Raw genomic sequence first — 22,919 nt, 5'->3', positions numbered from 1 at the left:
TAGTGACATTAATGGACATATGTACTGGCATTCTTACACGCCCTACATACTCCAATAAGGGAGCATGACTGTCTTTCTTTCTTTCCAATCTTAGCGTTTGTCAGCTCGGTGTGTGGAACTGCACTCATCACTCTTGCCCTGAAGTAACCCAGTGTCCGGGTTCTCTGGTCTACTCTCCTCGTTCCTGCTTGAGGACATGTTCCAGTCTGGACTTAGCCCTGGCTCCCTGCGATGAGCCCATGCAGGGTTGTGTGTGCCCAGAGGGGACAGTTCTGCTGGTGAGCCCCGCTCAAGTTTTTTTTTTTTTTTTTTTTACAATCAGTAGTTACTCAGGGTTAAGTGTCTAGCTCAGGGACACAGTGGTGTAAGTGGGGTTTGAACTTGGGACTCTATGGTTGACAGGCGAGTGTGCTACCCACTAGGCTGCTGACACCCTCTGTTCTGACCCCACCCATACCTTCATGATGTTTCTCACTGTGCACACGTTGCTGTCCTCAGCACAAGTTCACGACAGATTATCATTTCCCGAATAGTCCAGGGCACTAGACACAAACTTTAGTCACACTTTGGCCAGGGTCCCTGGGGTCCGCTCTTTGCGAAGTGCACTCCTAACATTCCATGCTGGCTTTACGGCAAGAAATGAAAAACGAAGAAATAAGAAACACATTTGACAAAACCTCTTGTTATTATAACGTTATGTCAGCATTAACACTGGCAGCATTTCAGACGTTCTGTTTACGTTCTGTGGATTCTGCAGTGGTCTGCTGATGCATGTAGAGCAGCTGATGCCTTTATAGGAAACTGGGCCAAAACGCAAAAATTTACAAAACTAAAACAATGTAAATGGGTGGTAGTAGCCTAGTGGGTAACATACTCGCCTATGAACCAGAAGACCTAGGTTCAAATCTCACTTACTACCATTGTGTCCCTGAGCAAGACACTTAACCCTAAGTTGCTCCAGGGGGGACTGTCCCTGTAACTACTCATTGTAAGTCGCTCTGGATAAGGGCGTCTGATAAATGCTGTAAATGTAAATGTAAATGTGGCACGCTCAACCAATTACAAAAAAAGTCCACAAATCTGATCTATTCTCAAATATTTCCTGTCCTTACATAAAGGGGGATAGGTGTATTCTTCCGGAAGAGTGTCCCTGTCACCATAATGGCCGAATTTATTTCACCAACGACACAATCTCCAAAGACTGCAACACCTGGTGAGTACCTGTCCAAGCAACGTGCTAATTCACCAATACAGTCACGAGATTCAGCCAACACGCGCCATTTACATTTTTATTCCCCAGCGTGTGCCGGGAGAGGCGCTGGCATTGCGGACAGTCCCTGTGTGCTGGCACGTGCGTCGCCACGGGCGACCCCCACTACGTGACGTTTGACGGCCGCTGTTACTCCTTCCTGGGAGACTGTGAATACGTGCTGTCTCAGGAGACCAGTGGCCTGTTCAGTGTCACTGCTGAGAACGTTCCCTGTGGCAGCACCGGGGTCACCTGCACCAAGTCTGTGACCCTCACTGTGGGCAACACTGACATCCACCTGCTCAGAGGTACAACTTTTCCGGTATACCTGCACAAATTCACCAATCTGTGCTGAATTCCTGCCTTTTACAGGAAACTAATACAAAATATTGTGAAAATGCTAAGAAATGCTAATGTTAATAACAGTAGATTAGTTTCCTCATTTTCTAGCTATCTAGCAAGGAACTGTTTCTTTTTAAGTCCTTTTTAAAATGCAGCCCTGTAACCTTTGTATTAATATTAACATTATTCTCATTAATTTTGAGGAGCATCGTTCATTATTCGGCTGTTATTGCTATATTTGTGTTCCAGGAAAAGCTGTGAATGTGAATGGCATGCCTGTCAGCCTACCAAAGTCGTATTCTGGCAGCGGCCTGACTCTTGAGAGGGTGGGTCTGTTTGTGTCCCTGTCTTCACGGCTGGGGGTCACTCTCCTCTGGGATGGAGGTGAGATGAAGGAAATTCACATTTGCACATGCTGCTCATTGCCCAAACACACCACGAACAACTCAAGCTCCCCACAGAAGATGTCACATCACTCATTCAGAAATTTTTTTTTTCAATAAAATGACGGTGGCACTTGACCCCCTCTTGACCCCCTCCTGTCTTGTGCAGGCATGCGGGTGTACATCCGACTGGCACCCAGCCTGCGTGGTAGAGTTGGCGGCCTTTGTGGCAACTTTGACGGTGACACCGAGAACGACTTCACCACACGGCAAGGCATCGTCGAGCCGACACCTGAACTATTTGGCAACTCCTGGAAGGTTAGCCCATCATGTCCGGACGTCAAAGACCAGGACCTCCGAGACCCTTGCATGGTGAGTGCAAAGTGTTCTTCACATTCCGTTTACAACAATGCATGGAGATGGAACTCTTTACTTATTTTTGGAACTTTTCGTGACTCCAGCCTGACTTTTGAACCCTAGATTCATCCTCATAGGGTGATGTGGGCCAAGAAGAAGTGTGCAGTGGTTACCCAAGAGCTCTTTGACCTTTGTCATGCCGAGGTCCCTTATCAGCAGTACTATGACTGGTGTGTCTTTGATGCGTGCGGGTGAGTTTTTTTTAGCACATTTTCATGGTTGCACCCAGTTATGAAGTTGTGCACCTGTTGGTCAGTATAGTTGTTTTTGGCTGCTTGTCTTAATTTTAGTTTTAGTCTAGCTTTTGTGTCAAGCTGTCTTCATTAGTGTTTGTCATGTCCAGACTAATTTTAGTGTTTTAGTCTTCTTTTAGTCAGAATTATCCATGACTATTTTAGTCTTGTTTTAGTCAATGAATAGTCAATGTTTTTTGTTCACACACTCTGTTTTCTTCTCCGCTTCATTGTAAAGAAAGTGCATCCAAAGATTGCTTCATCATTTTCTCCAAGCAAGCAAATAATGCCTAGTCTTCATCAACCAAAACATTTAGTCTATTTTTTTTTCTGTAAACCACATTTAGTATCATTTTAATTAGTCAACAATAAAACAAGATATATTTCATTATCACAAGATAATGGTATTTTATATTTTTAAGATATATTTTATTATAGCTATTGTCACATAACCACATTTACATTGTGTCTCATCTCATCTCATTTTCATCATAAAGGTTAGTTGACGAAACTATGGCAGCTTTATATTCTTACTTACCCCATTTCACACAAATGTTACATGATGGAAAAGCTAGCAACAGCTACAGAAAACATCCCTGGAAGTTTTGCCGGATGAAGAACGGTGTTTAATTTTTCTGTTCTGATACCAGCGGCGTAATCCAGAGGGACGATTCAACATTATCCATTAGATGCTGTCATTATTGGTTGATTTACAGAATATACAGGATGTAGCAGCCATATACTGTATCATAATATAAAGAATTATCTGTCTATTGATTTATGTTATATCTCTTTAATGCTATATTTAGATATAAGTGCTGCATCTGAACACAATGGACTGTTACACAGACTTTATGAATGCTGGTGTGCAGCAAGTATCCATTTAACTGTTCTCATTACACTCTTTCAATACCATATTCATAATTCTGTCAACTTAGATGAAGTTTCTCAGCTGTGAAAAGAAAGGAAGCAAGGATTAAATCACATTAGTGTAGAATGCCTTGAAGTGCCTGTTCCATTCCCCTATGATCTATTGAAGTTGAAGTAAACACACTTACTTAAATCTGTCTCCTAGCTGTGACTCAGGTGGGGACTGTGAGTGTCTGTGCACAGCAGTCGCGGCCTACGCCGAGGAGTGCAACCGCCGGGGCATCTACATCCGCTGGCGATCGCAGGATCTGTGTCGTACGTGTGCTGCCGTCACCGGGGGCTCTTTCATGCTTTTGTCGGCTCTCGCTAGCATGTGGGTTCTTATTTTCAGTAGTTACAGGGACAGTCCCCCTGTAGACACTCAGGGTTAAGTGTCTTGCTCAGGGGTCATCTGGTTCATAGTCAAGTGTCTTACCTGCTGCCACCCTGTTCTTGTGATTGACACACACTTCTCTTTTAATACATTGAATCTGTTGCCACTTTTCTGTTGTTTGTTCTTCTGTTCTTTTGCTCTCTGTTCTGTTTTGCACCTACAGTATGACCACAAATTGCCTTGTGTGATGTGCATGCTATTAATTAATTGTCAGTCATGTTCCCTTAATCCGTAACCAACAACCCGTTTTCCCTTCAATGATATTAGTAATAGTGTAATAGTGTGATGCCGTATTTCCGTGCGCAGCGCTGCAGTGTGAGCACGGCCTGGTGTATGAGGCCTGCGGTCCAGCCTGTTCCCCCACCTGCCCCATCAACAGTCCCAGCCCAGAGTCCATCTGTGGGCCGCTGTCTTGCATGGAGGGCTGCTTCTGTCCTCCTGGTACCTTCCATCATGGTGAGAACTTTGCACATGCCAATTAAATCCTATTACAGTGACCTTAATCATCGTTCAAACATTCGGTCCTCGCATGTTTTTGTGCCTGTGGATTTACATATTTGTGGTTTTACAGACGATGGCTGCATCACTCTTTCCCAGTGTCCATGTGAATGGGATGGCTCTGTGTTTCCACCTGGATCCCAAGTCACCCAACACTGCCAGAACTGGTGAGTCTAGTCAGTCAGTCTGTGTTTATCGCCAACACTGGCATCTTACTGCAGGATTTCACGTCTGCAGTTATGCCATAAATAGATTTAATCAATTTCATTTCAATTAGAGTGTGTGTGCAAGTGTGGCTAAACATTCAATTAATTGCGACAAATGATACCATCTAAATTAAAAAGAGAACCTTTAGTTTGAAAGCAGTTTATTGGCAGCTACCAAAGATTGGACATAATTATACTTTTCAAGCATGTTGAATCCTTATAAGCATAACAGACTCTCGTTTCCTTCTCAGTGTTCCTAATTGCACCAGATGCAAAAGATTCATCTCTAGCAAAAAACCCAGATAAAGTGGGAGTGGCAGACTAGAATTATAACAAAGGTGCCATTTTGCACAGTTCTGTTCCATTCCTGTCTGTTCTGCTTTCTACCATGGCAGTTCCAGTTCTGTCTGTACCACGACAGCAAGCATCTTTCAAAAGCCTTGGCTGCCTTGGCTGCTGTGGTTGAGGAACAAGTGGATGTTGGAGATGTGAATTAAATGCATAAGGGATGACTGTGGCCTTTTGGGGACGTATGTCTTTACTGAGGGCTGTGGGGCATCTGCAGTGTCCTCAGCAGTGACACGTTTCTGTCTGTCCCTCCAGCTCATGTGCAGAGGGCATCTGGCAGTGTGAGGGCCTTTCCTGTCCCCCGCCCACACCCTGTCTGGACTCCGAGTTCCAGTGTGCTAGGGGCCGATGTGTGCCATCCCTTTGGATATGCGATAATGAGGACGACTGCGGGGACGGCTCAGACGAGATATGCCCCTCCACCTGCCCCGCCGGTCAGTTCCGCTGCACCGGAGGACGCTGCCTGGCCCAGGAGCTCCACTGCGATGGTCATCCAGATTGTGCTGACCAGTCAGATGAGGAATTCTGTCCCCCCGTCACACCCCTCCCCGGGTGTCCCAGTGGAGAGTACCAGTGTGCCAATGGCCGATGCTTGCCCACTAGTCGTGTGTGTGATGGGCGTCTGGACTGCGGCTTTGCTGATGATTCAGATGAGCGGGGTGTGTGAGTCGGTAAAAAAAAGATGTGTGTGTGTTCAAATTCAAATTCAATTTTATTTGTCACATACATAGTCATACACGGTATGATATGCAGTGAAACGCTTTAGCGACTGCTATAGACCTCAAAATTGCAAATAATGCAAGTATACAATGAACCAATATGCAAACATAACCAAATATTGCACTTTTATGTCTTTAACAGAAAACATAAAATATGTGTAACAGGTAGGATGAAGGTGTGCAAATGAGTGAAGTCGAAGTATAAAGTGAGAAGTAAAAAAGTAAAAAATTTGTGCAAGAGTAAAAAGAGTAAAGAGTGTATCTATTTACCTGTTTGCGTTTGTGCTTGTGTTCTTTCTGTTCCAGACTGTGGTGAAATGTGTGATGATGGAGAGTTTCGATGCTCAGGTGGTCGGTGTATTAACTTCCTCCACCGCTGTGATGGCCACGATGACTGTGGGGACTTCAGCGATGAGAGGGGCTGTGTGTGTTCCACCGGAGAGTTCCAGTGCCCAGGGGAGCACTGTGTGCCAGCTGAGAGAGTCTGTGATGGCCACAAGGACTGTCCCTCGGGCACTGACGAAGCCATCTGTCCTGCCAGGGGTAGACCACAGCTTTTTAACTCAACGGAACCATGAGCACCATCTGGTGGTGAAAAAGTTTAACTGTAGTAATTCACGCTCCTCGAAAGTTTATTACAAAAAATTCCAAGAAATGATGCAAAATAAATAATCAAGATTCAATAAAGTAGATGTGATTTACAGTGATTAGTTTTATTATTAAAAGTACAAAATTCAAGATTTCAAGATTTTAGAACATGTATTTCTATCTGGTTGTAAACAGTGCTGTATTATATTATGAATATTCAGTTTGTTCTGCCAGGCTGCAGCAGGCATGAGTTCCGCTGCGCCAGTGGCCACTGCACCCCAGTGGCATGGCACTGCGATGGGGAGACAGACTGCAGCGATGGCAGCGATGAGCACAACTGCCCCCAGAAATGCCTGCCGGGGCAGTTCCTGTGCCAGAGTGGCGAGCAGTGCGTGGACCATCAGCAGCTGTGTGACGGGACGAGCCACTGCATGGACAGCTCCGATGAGAGCGTGGACAACTGCGGTGAGGCACAGATATCTCCAGACGTAAATCTCAAGGGGATGCAAATTCATTGCATACATTCCTTCTAAAATGTGCAATTACAGATACACCCTGCCAAAGTCACTTGGAAAGACTGAGTTCCTCACACTTCCCACATCTGATACCACTGACATCTGTAATTATATTATAACTGTATTGTAACAGAATTTTTCTCATTCACTGAGGTTTCAAAGCATGAAAGAATATTTCAAATATATTTCTTAAGTCTTCTTAATACTATAATGCATGTAAATATGCTTAGTAAATATATGTATAGCTTCAATTTATACACTTAGTAGACCTTTCAGTACACAAATTCCCACATGGCAGTTTTATTTTCAAACATGAATTGCACTGTAAATAAATTTTTTTGTAGATTTTGTAGACTTTTTAAAAGTGTACATTGAAGTACGGCTACATTGTAAATGAAAGTACTAATCTATTTTCTTACAAAATATAGTTTATATTTTATAGTATATAAGTTATTATTTAGAGTAGTAAACCCTGGTTAGACTAGTTTATATGTATACATTCACCTTATCTGTATAGCAAGAATACTTCATTTTAGTTTTAGTACACAAACATATACATATAAAACTACACAGTGATAGTGATAGTTAAACAATGTCCACCTGTCCATCTCCATCACAGGTTCTACACGGATACCGTCCTGTCCGAACAGCTTCTCCTGTGACAACCACACTTGTGTGAATGCGTCCCGCGTGTGTAACGGCGTGCCAGATTGCCCACGAGGCGAGGACGAGCTTGTGTGCGGTGCGTAAAAGTGAAAAAGCAGAGAAAGTCTGCATACGTTACTGTCGAGTACCAGAGCAGGCCTTTTTTCTTATTATTATTCTTGAAAGTCACATGTTTCTTCTGCTACCTTGAGCAGATAAGACCACTCCGGCGCCCACGTCTCCTGATGGCCGGAACTCCACTCATGTCTGTCCTGAGTTCATGTGCCAGGATGGCACCTGTGTGCCCTTTAAAGTGGTGAGCTAACTCTGCTAAGAATAGCATATGCCGGCGATAATTACTGCGGGTGTGTGTTGATGTGGGTTGCTGTTCAAGCACACCGCAATGTTCTAATGAGCCATGGGCTGACCTTTTATTAAATAGGTAGATAATGATAATGACAGACTGTCAGAAGGGGGCACCATCTGTCACGGTTCTGGCGCAGGCGAAGATGGTCTAGACTAATTCGCAAAACTTACACAAAAAAGAGAGATTCATTTACAGTTTTTAACATGAAAACAATATACAAGACAAACCAAATACAATAACTCAATGAAGTTATACAAACAAGGCAAATATATACAACCAGGAACAAGTGCACACAGTCAGGAATCAGAGGAAAACCGTTCACAATTTCAAGTACCCCATCAGGTCCAACCATGACACAAGCCAAATTGCCCTCTATAAAATTGAACATTTCGAATGCAATAGGCTTGATCCCCAGTCTCAAATTTTATTGGCCTACATTTAATCTGTGGCCTTATGTTTTTAACAAGCCATTGATCCTCATCGATGGACAATAATATCCAGTTGATCTTGGCTAGGTGTGCAATGGGGTTCCAGACTGCACTGATAGGACACCTGGGGAGACATCAGATGAGAGTAACTGCAGGAATTGGGCCACTTGGGGACCCTGGGGTCCCTGCAGCCGAACGTGTGGAATGGGTTCTATAAACAGGCAGAGACGGTGCCCTCCGGGGGATGCGCTGGGTTACTGCAGGGGTGAGGACACGCAGAGACAGCAGTGTTTCTCTGCTTCTTGTCCAGGTGGGTCAGAATGTTAATGATCTAAAGAAGAACGAATGGCATGCAAAGACATTAACACTACTACTATGCTGTTCAATGTGGACCTGTGTAACAGTTGATGGACACTGGTTGCCCTGGGCGACATGGTCAAACTGCACAAAGGACTGTGGCGGGGTGGAGGTGAGGCAGAGGGTATGCGTTCCCCCGGAGAATGGAGGCAAACCCTGCACTGAACTACCAGAAGGGAACGGGCTCAATACTGAAATCAGTAAGTAAACAACTGTGTGTGTCGTAATATGTAAATATATAGATAATTTTAATATATAAAATTACCTGTAAATGTATTAATAAGGAATCCATCCTAAACATAATAGGTGTGCTAAACTATTTAAACATCTGTTTCAGCTTCTCTCTTTTTCTTTCTACTATAGAGCCTTGTCCTCAGCATGGCTGTGCCAACATCTCATGCCCAGCTGGCCTGGTTTGGCACAACTGCACCAGTTGCCCTTTGAGCTGCACCCATCTGACTGGTGGAGCTACGTGTGACTCCCAGTCGAACTGCTTCACAGGTCTCCACCGGATTATCCTTTTTTTCTGACCTCCCAACTAGTTTGTCTGTACTTTAGCAGTATATTGTTGTGATATTTAAAAATTACTTCTTGCCCCGATGCCAGGTTGCTGGTGTCCCGACAGCCGAGTGATGAACCACGCTCAGCAGTGTGTGCCGCCGGAGGAGTGTGTGTGCGAGGTGTCTGGGGTGCGCTACTGGCCCGGTCAGCAGGTGAAGGTGGGCTGTGAGATCTGCATGTGCGAGAGAGGTCAGCCGCAACACTGCCAACCGAACCCGGAGTGCACAGGTCAGCGTCAAAGTAGGGGATGAACAGTATTCTTCAAACATGACATTTACAAAGGCACAACAGCCTTTAATTAATAAATACATCACTTTATTTTTATTTTTTTTTGTTTTTTTTTACTTTTATTTATTACACAGTTCACTGTGGCTGGTCCACCTGGTCCTCATGGGGAGAGTGTCTGGGCCCTTGTGGGGTCCAGAGTGTCCAGTGGTCTTTTCGCAGTCCGAACAACCCCACTAAGCACGGAAACGGGAGACAGTGTCGCGGAATTTATCGGAAGGCTCGGCGGTGAGGACACATTGACTGTGACTGTGTTGACTGTGTAGATTTACTGTGAAATATACACAGTGACCGTGACAGAGGCCTGCGGTGTGTTGTGTGTTGTGCATGTGCAGCTGTCAGACTGAACCCTGTGACGAGTGCGAGTTCCAGGGACGCTCTCACCCCGTAGGTGACCGCTGGAAACTTGGCCAGTGTCAACTGTGCCACTGCCTGCCCAACCTCGTTGTGCAGTGCGCCCCCTACTGCCCGTACGCCGTCGCCGGCTGCCCACAGGTCACTCTGCTGTTACCTCCTCAGTGTGTGTGTGTGTCAGATGGTGTTTTACATGCATTCACTTTCTTCTTTTACTGGCACAGAGTTGTAAAATGTCAAAAATCTGTTAGTGTTTCATTGATCTTAGTAGGTTAAAATGACCATAATGCAGTACACTGAGGTCCCCCATGGAGCATTTCAAGCTATTTAACACTAATTGAATTGTTTTAGTATTTAATAATATTTAACTCTGCATAAAAAGTAAAAAAATGTATCTGCAGTCTTGTCCATGTGTTGATGTTTTTAAATGTCCTTGCTTTACTCATTATATTCGCTTCTCACCAGCTCACCAGTTCATTGGCTCAGGAACTGAAGTTGATGTTCTGTTATGTCCTCAGGGTCATATTCTGATAATGGGTGAAGGGGACCAGTGTTGCCAGTGTAACTGGAAAGGTGACCAAACAGCACATTCTGCAGTTATTTTACATCAGAGGTGCAAAATGCAATCATTATACTTTTGTTTTTGTTGGAGACAAGTGACATAATAGACACAGAATCAAGAAGAAACCACTTGGTAGTAACTGAGGAGGAACTAACTACCCACTCAGCCCTTTTTGGTGGAGTGTAATTATTTATTGTGCCCTGATGGTGAATGTTAATGATGTTTTTATAAGCCACCTTTAAAATGGGAGGAGCCCTCTGCCCTCAGACACCCTACTTTAAACCCCAGCTGTCAATATGTGTAGCATAAGCAGTGTTGCCAGTCCAAAAATGCTCACATATAACAATTTACATAGAATATACACATGCAGAATGTAAGTAAAATGAATACATTTACAGTTAAATAAAACAACATTAACGTGATATGACATACTCATCTCAGGAATGCCACACCAGACATGCAGATATCATATAGGACCTTGAAAATATCTCCTGCTAATATAATCACAGCATCACATGATCCTATTTCTCATTTATTCCATGACATTGGCTTGTGGTAGGTTTTGTAAGGGCAGAAAAATTGGCAAAAAGACAAACTACTTATCCTAACACAGATTTTGGCTTGAGAGTATTACAGTTATACAATAAGTTGTCAGAGACTGGCGTTACTTTATGACATCACAGGACTGCTGCAAAATAATTTTTTTCTGTGATTCTAGGCAGCAATGACACAATTGCAGCAGTCACTCCATCATCACTTCCTATAACAGTAGAGGCATCCACAGCTACCGTCAGTGTGAGGCCCCCAGTTCCAACGTACCCTCTTCCACCTGGAGGTGAATGAAATATACTTCTCTCCAAAATTCTACACACATATTATTTAGCTAAAGATAAATTCACTGTGAAATGAAACAGTTCTAATTAACAATTTTGCACCCTGTTTTTGGACAGATGACTGCTGGGCTCCTATTGGCGTTCAGTCCCTCCCCAACTCCAGCTTCAGAGCCTCCTCCCACCAGCAAAGCCACCCTCCCTGGCTGGGACGCCTCCATGCCCACAACCCCCATACAGACCTGCAGGGCTGGAGCCCAGAGCCAGAGCAGTACAGAGACCTCCCACCTGGGACCCCCGAGGGCCACAGCAACAGTGTGGAGGCGCCTTACCTGCAACTGGACCTGCTCAGGCAGTACAACATCACAGGTAACAGCACCCGGACACTTACAGGGGACACTTCAGTGAAAATTTACAAGAAGGAGTGGCATATGATGAGGCCAAAAGCCAACATCAATTTTGTGATGTGATTCCATATGATAGTATACCAAAAAATATCACAACATAATACCCAGAGTGCTATACAGAGAATTGAAAAATGAACCAGTTCATAAAATAAAGTAAAACATAACAGAATAAAATTAATTCAAGAAGGAGACAATTAGAACTGGCTGCACCATGTCCCTAATGTAATAATGATGTAAAACTTGACACTGGACCTGCCCAAGTGGGTTTACAAAATTCAAGGATGGGTGGATTTAAATTAGATCGGTTTAAGGTTTTAAGACTTTATTGTCATTGCACAATCATACTTAGTACAAAAGCACAATGAAATTGAAGAGTTTCGAAATAACTGGGGTCACAACTTGTAATTGTCTGGTTTGTTGCTGATAATAACGTAGGAACATTAATTCTCTTCCTCTTGTGTTACAGGTATACTCACTCAGGGAGGAGGTATGTTTGACACTTTCGTGTCCAGTTTTTACCTGCAGTTCAGCAACGATGGTGACCACTGGTCCGCTTATAAGGAGTTGGTTACTGATGCGCGTCCTAAAGCCAAGGTACGTCACGCCTCTGTATCAAACTGAAAGTCATTTATTAATGAACTTCATGTGTCTATGTTCTCAGTCTGCTATCTGCACTCTTTTCTTTGTTTGCATGTTGTCCAGGTGTTCCTGGGTAACCATGACGACCGTGGGACAGTGCCTGTACGATTGGACAGGATGGTGTCAGCACGTTTTGTGCGTGTGCTGCCTCACGACTTCCAGAACGGCATTTACCTCAGAGTGGAGCTCATGGGCTGTGGGTCAGGTAAGCCTGTGTTTTTTTTTTTGGACTCCATGAACAAAGAAAGATCATGAAAAAATCGGTTTTAAATTCAGACTCATCTTCTTCTTTGCAGATCATAAGTGGTTGTCTACTCCCGCACCCTCAATACCCGTAACCCCACTGTGCCGGCAGACAGAGTTCCGCTGTGGAAATGGCCGCTGTGTCCCTGCAGGACCCCTGGGTGTGATATGCAATGGCATCAATGACTGCGGTGACGGCTCGGATGAGCACCACTGCGGTGAGACTCAACCCTCAGCGTTCCCCACGCTTGACTGCAACATCTGCATATCCTTAACCGTTTTACTGCGTCCACTTTAATAATTTCCCCAAAACCAAATGTGTAATTTCTCATGGGAGAATTTCGGTCAGGATCTTAGCCCTGTTCACTGTGCTTTCCAAAGAGCCACAGTCTCCAATGGTGGCAGGGAGCCATCTCAAGCTGATTGCATCTTCTCCTGTGGAATATAAGTGACTGAACTCATTATCATGTCAGTCTCGAGATGAATAATGACTGTACTTGGACAGGAGAGGAACTTGCATGATTATAGCAGGAACCTGCAATTACCATTTTAGGAATGAGAACGACTGCTTATGTTATGTTGTGCTATATGGCGAGCACATGGGAATTTAACCCAATTATTATGTCGTGAATTAGATTAAAAATTATGTTTTTTTTTTTATTAGATTGAAACCTGTGGCTGAATCAATTTAACCTTTTTTTTTTACTCCCTTCCCTTACTCATTACCTCACCTCACATAATAACCCCTATATTCAAGCCAGGTAAAGAAATAAAGAATAAAGCAGGACTATTAAATTGCTGAAATCGTACTAGATATTGCTGGAAGTCAGGTTTTTAACCTGAAAATCTTTCATGAAGCGGCACCATGCACAACAATGTCTTAATGAAGTCCAATAATAATAGATCTACGAGTTTGATGCACGGATGCTTTCTTATGTTTATCTACTGATTCCATCATCTTTCTTTCAAATTAGGGACTCAGCCAACGCCTTCACAAAGTCCTCACGGCTGTCCCAGAGGCCAGTTCTCCTGTCCACAACCAGGGGGCTGTGTCGATGCCATGCTGCGATGTGACGGGGTTCCCCAGTGTCCTGACGGAGACGACGAGAGGGGCTGCTCTACAGATGCACATATGACCCCCACTCCTGTACCACTCAGAACACCCGGCGTGGCTGCAGTCACAGTTTCTTTAACAACTAAGGTGCGTGTCCACCATCACAATGAATCACATTTATCTAACACCCTTATCAAGAGGGCCATACAATCAGTAGTGACAGGGACAGTGAGAGTGACAGTGGAGACACTCAGGGTTAAGTGTCTGGCTCAGGGACAGCAGTGGCTCAGGGTATTAAGTGGGGTTTAAACCTGTGACTTTGTGACAATGAATGTGTTGCACACCAAGTTACTACCAACCCTCCATTGATAATTTTTATTAACAAACCACAACAGCGATGCTCAGGTTGAATCCCTAAAACTGTTTTTTTTTTGTCCAATAGGAAAGTGGACCAGGATACACAGGTAAACAACTGGAAGTTTACTGAGTAGCAGAGCTTTCATATATTTTTCATCACAACATATAAAATGTAGAAAAACATGCAGCATGTACTTATGAACATGTTAACATCTCCTGTTTGATTATTTAAAGTCCAGTAACCTGTACAATAACACTCATTATTTCAGAACCCACTACTTCTGTAACAATACAGCACTTCTCCTCAGGCGCTTGCACCTCTGCACTCGGTCTGGAGGATGGCAGTATTCACTATGGGCAGCTCACCTCCTCCACCCACCGGGAGAATAATCCAGCCGACGCTGGCCGCCTCAACATAGTGCCCAACGTGTGAGCCCACGAGACTGCACTAATAAACCTGTTTAACCAGCAAAAAGAAATATATTTGAATCATAACATGCATTTTGCGGTCTGCGGTATGTATGACGTGTTTTGCAGTCCAGTGATGGAACCTGGTTGGAGCCCGTTACCCAGCGACCTGCAGCCCTACTTCCAGGTGGACTTTTTAGAGCCCACGTGGGTGTCAGGCGTGGTGACGCAGGGGGGTGAGCACATGTCGGGCTATCTCTCCAAGTACCGCCTGGCCTTCTCCATGTCCGAGAACCACTTCACGGACTTGAAAGAAAATGGCCAGAGGGGCTCGTCTGCAAAGGTACAGAAAGCATATTTTAACCACACTTGCCGTGTGGCCTGCAGTAACATCATGAAGTTGAGCTTTATTTTCATTTCAGCTATATACGTGTTAGACGGTACAAAGTGAAACGAAAAACAGCGTTTCTCCGGAACCTGGTGCTACATGTAGCATTTAAACAATTAAACAAAGTTACATACTGACATAAAGTCATGTAGACAACAATGAGACAGACAGCGCTAAACAGGTGAAATGAGTAATAAATGTGCAAAGTGGAACTGTGCATTAATAGATAAGGATTATGATCTCTTCCTTGTGTCTGTAAGGTATTCGAGGTGCAGATGGTGGGCAGAATACCAGTCACCCGCTGGCTGGGCCGGCTGGTGCGGGCGCGTTTCCTCCGCATCATCCCTGTGGAGTACCGCCACACCTTCTACCTGCGGGTGGAGATCTTGGGCTGTCATGGGGGTACATCTCATTCTAATGAGCAAAGTCTGTTTCACAGACGAGTAGGAGAACACGAACCCCCAATCATTCAAATGCTGCTACTGCCACAGCTCCAAGGGGACAGACTAAATTATGCAACTTATGATCACATCACCATGCATTAATTGCCTTGCATGCATTGTGTGTGCTGTTTTTTTAACTAGACGAACTGGTCACTCCCAGTAGCCCGACCACAGCATGGAGGTGCGAGAAGGGCCAGTTCGCCTGCTCCAGCGGGGAGTGCGTCTCCGCTACGGTCCTGTGCGACTCTCACCCTGACTGCTTGGACCACTCTGATGAGCAGGGCTGCGGTAGGTGAACCTTACATACTTTCAAATGCCAATCGTCTACTTCAAACCAACCAACCCTGTAACATATGAATTGTAGTGTTACACATTGTTTCCATTAGTCCTAGAAGTATTTCAATTAGGAGGAAATTAAGCTTTTCAAATAGTTGGGATAACGTCAAATCTGATAAGTTACATTTCACCCTATTTTATTTACTAAAGGCACAGCTAGCATCACAGGCTCTCCTGGGCTGCAGAATCACTCCACACCAACAGGAGGCCCAGGGTTCCACACCAGAACTCCACAGGAAGGTCAGCCGGGAGTGGCAACTTCATCCACACTTCCAACAGGATCTCCAGGCATCGTCCCAGTCTCTGGACCCACTGGAGAACCAGGGATTCGGCCAGTAACCCCCACAGGCAGACCAGGCCTCCGCTCCTCAACTCCCCAGTCCGGAGGTCCGGGCTTGAAGAACACAACAGGTTGTGAAGCATCATGGGCATCACAAATATCCTGCTCATCTACGCATTTTGCCTAAATGAGTGTTGAAGTCTGAGTGACTAAATAAGTAATTTCGCCACCAGGCCTCGTGGTCACCACTACACCCCGTGATGATGGATTACCCAGAATCCTGTGCGTCGAGGGCCAGTTCACCTGCAGAGTGTTTGGGTGTGTAGATGCAGCAGAGGTCTGCGATGGGAAAGAGGACTGCATCGATGGCTCAGATGAAGATCTCTGTGGTAAAAAAAAAATCCGCACAAACAGCAAGAGATGTTTAAGCAGCTTGACTCATTCATTGTTTTGTTTATTCAAGAGAGGTTTAGGCCCCATCCACACGAGAAAGGGAAATTTCTATCTGATCTGGCCTTGTGAGAATTTAGGGAACACTTTTATTTTAAAATGGTTCCAGAGTGAATTTCTCTTTTTATTAGTGACAATACTGACATTAGCCCAACCTCCAACCTGATCTGGAGACCTGATTTACAAAAACAAAAAGGACATTTTACAGAAAAACAAGCAGGGATGGAGGAACCAGTTGCAAGTTAAGAAAACTGAAATTTATTTCAAACAAAAACAGAAGGGATCATGGTCCTAAAACAGATGGCACTTATAGAGTAAGTTTAGTTTCAAAATTCACAAATAAATATCCAAAGTTTATAGCCAATCACATCAACTGGTGTTTGAGAGTTTGATTTTATGGTGGCAACATTGCACTACTTCAGCGCATTGTCGTGGTCTCTTGGTATGAACTGTGAAAAAGTTTCATAAAATGAATCGGGAGTCATCAATATAACGCAATATAATGGAATATAACACAAATCCTGCAGTGTGACACCACTTAACATGAGCAGCCAAATAAAAATGCTGGTTTGTAAATGCAGGTTTATCGGTTGGTGAGTAAATGTAACTGCAGTGATATTTGTGCATACATAAATTTATTTTTGTTAATTTCGTGAATTTTTGAAGCTAAAATAGCCACTTGGCTGCAGGAAAAATGTAACGAATGGCGGAGACATTAACGCGACACAGTCCTTTTATTCAGAGGGATAAAAAAGGAAGTGCAGGCGCTGATTAGGGCTTCTGGTGATTACGGACCGGAGCAGTGAACAGAGGGGGGGCAGCGTTCCCAGTGTATATTTACAATACCATTTCACACATAGTGCATTTATACAAATAAATAAAAGGATTACCCATACGTCAAGCTATATGGTAAACTAAAATTAATTACCTATAAAATCTATAATCTCTAAATCTGCCCACTTGACATTAACCCAGGGTCACCTACACCCACCTACAGTCCTCCGCCTCCTCCGCTGCCTACTCCCTGCTCAGCCAAGCAGTTCTCCTGCACCAGTGGAGAGTGTGTCCACCTGGACAAAAAGTGTGACCTCCACAGGGACTGTGCGGATGGCTCAGACGAGATCGACTGCGGTACGAATGAATTCCTCTGGCACTGTTAGCGGAGATTCGTAGGCGTGCTGATGTGGCTGAAGATGGTGTCTGTATCTCCCCCTATGCAGTGGACTGCGTGCTGTCCGGCTGGACCCAGTGGAGCAGCTGCAGTGTGACGTGTGGCCTGGGCTCACTCTTCCGGCAGAGGGAAGTCCTGAGGGAGGCCAGGCCAGGGGGCGTGTGTGGTGGGGCGCAGTTTGATAGCAGGGCGTGCTTCCTCCAGGCCTGTCCAGGTCAGTCTATCTCAGCTTCACATGAGTTGCAGAATCAAATTTACTTAAAAATTAGTTGCTCCAGATGCTCCAAAATCCAAGAACAAGCTTTACTGTATATTTTCTATAATCTTATAATGGAGCTATTTAAATGCAAGACATAAAAACGTTATCCCAAAGATAATTGCTCAAAACCTTTTGGATAGAAATAAATAATAACTCAAAACCTTCTTTAGCATCAGGTAAGGAAGAACCACTAGGTGGTTCTCCACTCACCTATGAACCAGCACAGAGCACAGAGTCACAGGTTCAAACCCCACTGACTACCATTGTGTCCCTGAGCCAGACACTTAAACCTGATTGTCTCCACGCAGGGTTAAAGGGTTAAATGATGGCTGATATTTTTGTCCTGCTTCGTTAGTGGACGGCCAGTGGTCAACATGGATGCCATGGTCCCCATGTGATGCCACCTGTAGCGGCGGGCTGATGGTCAGGAACCGGACATGCTCCAACCCGCCTCCAAAGAACGGTGGTGGGGCATGTGAGGGGATGACCCTGCAGACGCAGACATGTAATACCCACCCATGTGACTCTGGTAAACAGCAGGGTGAGTTCAAACATAACAATCTGTAAACAAATCTCTTCATGCTGGTTTAAATAATTAACTCATACTTGAAAATGAATCTTTCATGTTTATCAGGTCCTCAAAAATGTGACATTTTACCCCAAATTAATTATTTAAAAAAATGGTGATGTGATGAAAATAAAATTAACTTCACCACAGTATTTGATTGCTTTAGATCAGTTGTTCCCAACCATTTTTACTCCCTGCCTGTGTCCAAGACAAGTCAGGACCCCTCAACCCCAATTCTTTCCCCAATACTTTTTTTTTAAAGAATAAAATGATTAATTACCAATTATTATTTTTGATGATTAAAGATTAATAAAAAAATGAATGAAAAGCACAACAGTTGTAAGTTTTTGTTTTTATTCTCTTAATTTGACACTGCAGGCTATATAGAGTTTTCATTATTGGGTGTGTTATTGAGATTTTAGAAATAGAATGCTTACAAATATATTTTTGGTAACCTCAGCACAGATGAAATTATACGGACCCCCTGCGATCTCTAGCGCAACCTCCCCCTTCTCTATGCAAAGTCTAGGAATATATTCCTGTCTTAATATCTTGTCTAAGGTTGCACGGATGGCATGGTGCTGGTGGAGCTGAGAGACTGTCTTGATGGTCGTGTGGAACCATGTCCCTTGACTTGCTCAAGCCTGTCCTCCGAGACCAACTGCACTTTCCACTGTGTCACAGGTTGGGCATTATATTACTTTATAATGCATTAAGCATGCTACTCAAAATATGCACACATTGTTTTATGGAAGTGCATTGTCAACAGCGTTTTTGGTTCTCCAGGGTGCCGCTGTCCTCCAGGTCTCTACCTGCAAAATGGTCGCTGTGTCAATATCAGCAGGTGTGATTGCTTGTGGGAAGGTCTGGTGCTGCAGCCAGGAGAAGAAGTCAGTAAGGACAACTGCAGCTCATGGTGAGTCTAATCTAGATTTGCACAGTTAAAACAGCATCATGTAAAAAAACAAAAAAACATAACGTCTTTCTGTAATGATTACACAGTAATTGCCAAGATGGTCTCGTCCATTGTGACAACTCAAGCTGCGTTGTCCACTGCAATTGGTCTGCCTGGTCTTCTTGGACACCATGCGACAATACCTGTGGATTTGGCATACAGCAGCGCTACAGGTCAGCATAGCACTGTTATCCCATGAAGATGTCTTAACATCATTTTTCAAAATGATTTTTTTTCCAGGTCTCCACTAAGGTCTTTGGGAGTGCTGGTAGTTCAGCCCTGTTCTGGTGACTTGACAGAGGTGCGGCAGTGCCACTCCCCATGCCCACCAGGTCAGCCAATTCTGACACCACCCCATAAATCTAGAACACGGAACAGACATCTTGTGATATTAATACTATCCAATGTGCCATTTTCCTCTAAGCTCAAATTGTAATTCTTGTGTTGGCCAGATGAAAAGGGAGCTCCTTGGACTGAATGGACTGCATGGTCAGAGTGCAGCAAGACCTGCTTCCTTGATGTCGATCACGTGGGCGTGAGGAGACGCTTTCGCAGCTGTAACCACACGGACAGTGCCCCCTGCCTCGGAGAGCAAGAAGAGCAGGAGCCTTGCAACACCCAACACTGCCCAGGTACAGAAGTTAGGTACAGTTAGCAAGTCTTGGTCTGCCAATGTTGTCACTGAGGGCTTTTGTCCCGTCACCAGTGGATGGCGCCTGGTCGGCCTGGTCACCATGGTCCCAATGCTCCTCGGAGTGTGATTCGGGGGCTCAGACACGGGAGCGCTTCTGCAGTTCTCCTGCTCCACAGCATGGTGGCAGTAGTTGCCAAGGGCCGCACATCCAGACACGGGACTGCAACACGCACCCCTGCTCAGGTATCCTACACATATAGAATATATCTTTATGGTTGTATTATGAATACTTTCTGTACCCACTGTGTGTGTGTATGTATATACAGTATACTCCAAAAGTGTGTACACACCTCATTCAATGTGTTTTCTTTATTTTCATGACCATTTACATTGATAGATTCTCACTGAAAGCATGTTTCTTTTCTTCTTTTAAAGTATGTCTTCATGACACTGATGTAACTTTGCATACTGCTCCTATTTGTATACTCCAGGCCAGTGTCCTGAGGACATGGTGTTCATGCATGCTGACGAGTGCCAGTCTCAGGGTGGGGCGTGCCCGCGCGCCTGCATGGATGTGACCTCGTCTGTAGAGTGTGCCACAGATTGTTACGACGGCTGCTACTGTGCCCCAGGACTCTACCTGTTCAATGGAAGCTGTGTGGCCCTCAGCCAATGTCCCTGCTACCACCAGGGGGCAGTCTACTCACAAGGAGCCACTGTACAACTTGATGCCTGCAACAACTGGTACATTTACATTCACAGCATTTATCAGACGCCCATATCCAGAGCGACTTACAATCAGTTACAGGGACAGTCCCCCTGAAGCAACAAGGGTTAAGTGTAGTAAGTGGCATTTTGTTACCCAATAGGCTAGTATCACCCTATACTGGCTACTACCATGCTATACACTCTGGTAGTTCTCACTTGGGTTTTGTATTAGTAAATGGTAAAAAGCTGCATATTAACCCTTCTATCCTGGCAATTTCCTTAGCCTCACGTGTTGAAATTTGAATAATTATTTTTAGAACTAGTTTTCTAGTTTCTTCTTGTACCCTTGCATCTACCAAAAACTGCAATACCACTTTAGTCGACTACTGTGTACTGTGAAAAAAAGCTGGACTAAAAATGTCCATTGTTTGTAATAAAATCTATTATTTATTAGGTTTATAGGAAGGTTACACATGCAAGCCATAATCAGATGATATAGAGAAACACCTTTTAAGATGTTTGTTGCTTCAGAATGAAAGCTCACTGTAGCTCAGGACTCTTCTAATCACAGGTCTATTGGTATGACTATTACATTTACGCCATTTGGCAGATGCCCTTATCCAGAGCGACTTACAACATGCTTTCAGGTTACCATCGATGAAGTGATCAGTTCCGGTTCATTAGGACATCCAACTATGAATACAACCTTTTTATTCACTCTGTTGAATAAAAAGGTACTCAAGTTTGACAATAAGACAATAAGAAAACCAAGTGCTAGATTGACATTTTATACAGCTACAATGACTGTAATATTGAATTATTTATTTCAGTATTGCAAAATGTAGAATTAACTTTTTTTTTTCTAAATATGTCTTTTGTCTGGTCTGCTGTAGCTCTTGCAACAATGGCATGATGGAGTGCACCACAATTGTGTGCCCCGGTGAGTTTACGTCATGAATTGATTTTGTCCACAGCACATTGAGATGGATGTTAATGTCAAATAGTCAAACTATGCATAAATGTGAAGAAAACCCATCACAAATACTAAATGCAATTCAGTGAATTGAATTTTGAACTAAGGATTGCATCAGCACTTTGCACATTGAATTGCCAATTGCAACATGTAATATCAAATTATTGAATCGAATATTGAATCGACAATGGAATTAATTGCCATTGAATTTGTGTGCTTAAAATCTTCCATACTGCACACAGTTGACTGCGGCTGGACCAGCTGGACGCAATGGAGCACGTGCAGCAGGACGTGTGACGTTGGCGTCCGCAGGCGCTTTCGCTCGGGCACCAATCCTCCTCCAGCAAATGGAGGCCGCCCTTGTGTGGGAGATCGGATGGGGCTGGACACCTGCAGTGTGACGCCCTGTCAAGGTGACAAATACATTTGCAATTTAGAGGTCCAGACCCTGCATTAAAGTTACTTGCATATGAAATCGTGACATACATCATATTCATCACAGTTGACATTGTCTTCTTCCTTTCTCGCATTGCATAAACATGATGTGTTGATCAGGACCAGAATGTCAGTAGAGTTTGGTAGTAACCTAGTGGGCAACACAATCGCAAATGTATCCCAAGACCAAATGAATCATTGGGGCAGTGGTGGCACAGTGGTTAAGGAAGCAGTTCATTCTCACCGTCCCCACACACTGCTCCTCGGATACCTGTCATCTCTGCCCAATGCTAACTAAGGGTGATGGTTAAAAGCATCCATTGTGTCCCTGAGTAAAGCGACTGTCCACCACCAACGTCTGTACTTCCTAAGAAAGCTGAAGAAGGCCAACCTCCCTCCTCACATTGTTCTACCGCTGGTATGGGAACTGCACTGTCGCTGAGCAGAAGGCCCTGCAGCTTCTATTGAAGACAGCAGAGCACATCATCATGGTTCCACTTCCACCCATCTCTCAGCTCTATGAGAAACACCTCATCTGTTGAGCTCGGAACATAATGAAGGTTACCCTTCACCACCCCTCACATGTCACAGGCCCTCCCTCCTTGGGGCAGGGGTGGCCTAGCGGTTAAGGAAGCGACCCCGTAATCAGAAGGTTGCCGGTTCGAATCCCGAGCCGCCAAGGTGCCACTGAGGTGCCACTGAGCAAAGCACCGTCCCCACACACTGCTCCCCGGGCGCTGGTCATGGCTGCCCACTGCTCACTAAGGGTGATGGGTTAAATGCAGAGGACAAATTTCACTGTGTGCACCGTGTGCTGTGCTGCTGTGTATCACATGTGACAATCACTTCACAATTTAATTTTAATTTTTTTCCTACCATCTGGCAGACGGTTCCGCAGCATCAGAACTGTAACAGCCAGACACTGCAAGAGCTTCTTCCACCAAGCAGTTACCATTATCAAGCAGTTACTGCTTCCCCAAGCAGTTACCCCATTACCAAAAAACTGATAAACTCGACAACA

General features: G+C 44.4%; 1 protein-coding gene across 1 annotated transcript in view; it reads left to right on the top strand.

Moving 5' to 3' along the window:
- Positions 1-22,919, top strand: part of sspo (SCO-spondin) — a 71,437-nt gene that overhangs the window by 14,134 nt on the left and 34,384 nt on the right. The window contains exons 19-64 of the mRNA XM_028970383.1: positions 95-278; positions 1,119-1,213; positions 1,301-1,557; positions 1,841-1,975; positions 2,144-2,346; positions 2,455-2,582; positions 3,700-3,809; positions 4,234-4,383; positions 4,499-4,592; positions 5,235-5,638; positions 6,005-6,241; positions 6,521-6,751; positions 7,421-7,543; positions 7,662-7,762; positions 8,329-8,551; positions 8,646-8,798; positions 8,962-9,099; positions 9,205-9,387; positions 9,522-9,672; positions 9,780-9,939; positions 10,317-10,371; positions 11,079-11,195; positions 11,311-11,559; positions 12,064-12,191; positions 12,300-12,441; positions 12,533-12,697; positions 13,454-13,680; positions 13,976-13,997; positions 14,199-14,319; positions 14,428-14,641; positions 14,947-15,088; positions 15,271-15,417; positions 15,616-15,876; positions 15,979-16,134; positions 17,171-17,326; positions 17,416-17,580; positions 17,981-18,166; positions 18,755-18,877; positions 18,980-19,109; positions 19,196-19,321; positions 19,389-19,480; positions 19,601-19,780; positions 19,855-20,025; positions 20,274-20,526; positions 21,384-21,430; positions 21,706-21,876. Of these exons, the coding sequence (XP_028826216.1) occupies positions 95-278; positions 1,119-1,213; positions 1,301-1,557; positions 1,841-1,975; positions 2,144-2,346; positions 2,455-2,582; positions 3,700-3,809; positions 4,234-4,383; positions 4,499-4,592; positions 5,235-5,638; positions 6,005-6,241; positions 6,521-6,751; positions 7,421-7,543; positions 7,662-7,762; positions 8,329-8,551; positions 8,646-8,798; positions 8,962-9,099; positions 9,205-9,387; positions 9,522-9,672; positions 9,780-9,939; positions 10,317-10,371; positions 11,079-11,195; positions 11,311-11,559; positions 12,064-12,191; positions 12,300-12,441; positions 12,533-12,697; positions 13,454-13,680; positions 13,976-13,997; positions 14,199-14,319; positions 14,428-14,641; positions 14,947-15,088; positions 15,271-15,417; positions 15,616-15,876; positions 15,979-16,134; positions 17,171-17,326; positions 17,416-17,580; positions 17,981-18,166; positions 18,755-18,877; positions 18,980-19,109; positions 19,196-19,321; positions 19,389-19,480; positions 19,601-19,780; positions 19,855-20,025; positions 20,274-20,526; positions 21,384-21,430; positions 21,706-21,876 (7,406 nt within the window). The remainder of the gene's footprint in view (positions 1-94; positions 279-1,118; positions 1,214-1,300; positions 1,558-1,840; positions 1,976-2,143; positions 2,347-2,454; positions 2,583-3,699; positions 3,810-4,233; positions 4,384-4,498; positions 4,593-5,234; positions 5,639-6,004; positions 6,242-6,520; positions 6,752-7,420; positions 7,544-7,661; positions 7,763-8,328; positions 8,552-8,645; positions 8,799-8,961; positions 9,100-9,204; positions 9,388-9,521; positions 9,673-9,779; positions 9,940-10,316; positions 10,372-11,078; positions 11,196-11,310; positions 11,560-12,063; positions 12,192-12,299; positions 12,442-12,532; positions 12,698-13,453; positions 13,681-13,975; positions 13,998-14,198; positions 14,320-14,427; positions 14,642-14,946; positions 15,089-15,270; positions 15,418-15,615; positions 15,877-15,978; positions 16,135-17,170; positions 17,327-17,415; positions 17,581-17,980; positions 18,167-18,754; positions 18,878-18,979; positions 19,110-19,195; positions 19,322-19,388; positions 19,481-19,600; positions 19,781-19,854; positions 20,026-20,273; positions 20,527-21,383; positions 21,431-21,705; positions 21,877-22,919) is intronic.

Source organism: Denticeps clupeoides, chromosome 2 (genome assembly GCF_900700375.1).
Source record: "Denticeps clupeoides chromosome 2, fDenClu1.1, whole genome shotgun sequence".
Lineage (NCBI taxonomy): Eukaryota > Metazoa > Chordata > Actinopteri > Clupeiformes > Denticipitidae > Denticeps > Denticeps clupeoides.
Note: the sequence above shows the minus strand (reverse complement) of the source record. Positions and strands in the feature narration are given on the sequence as shown.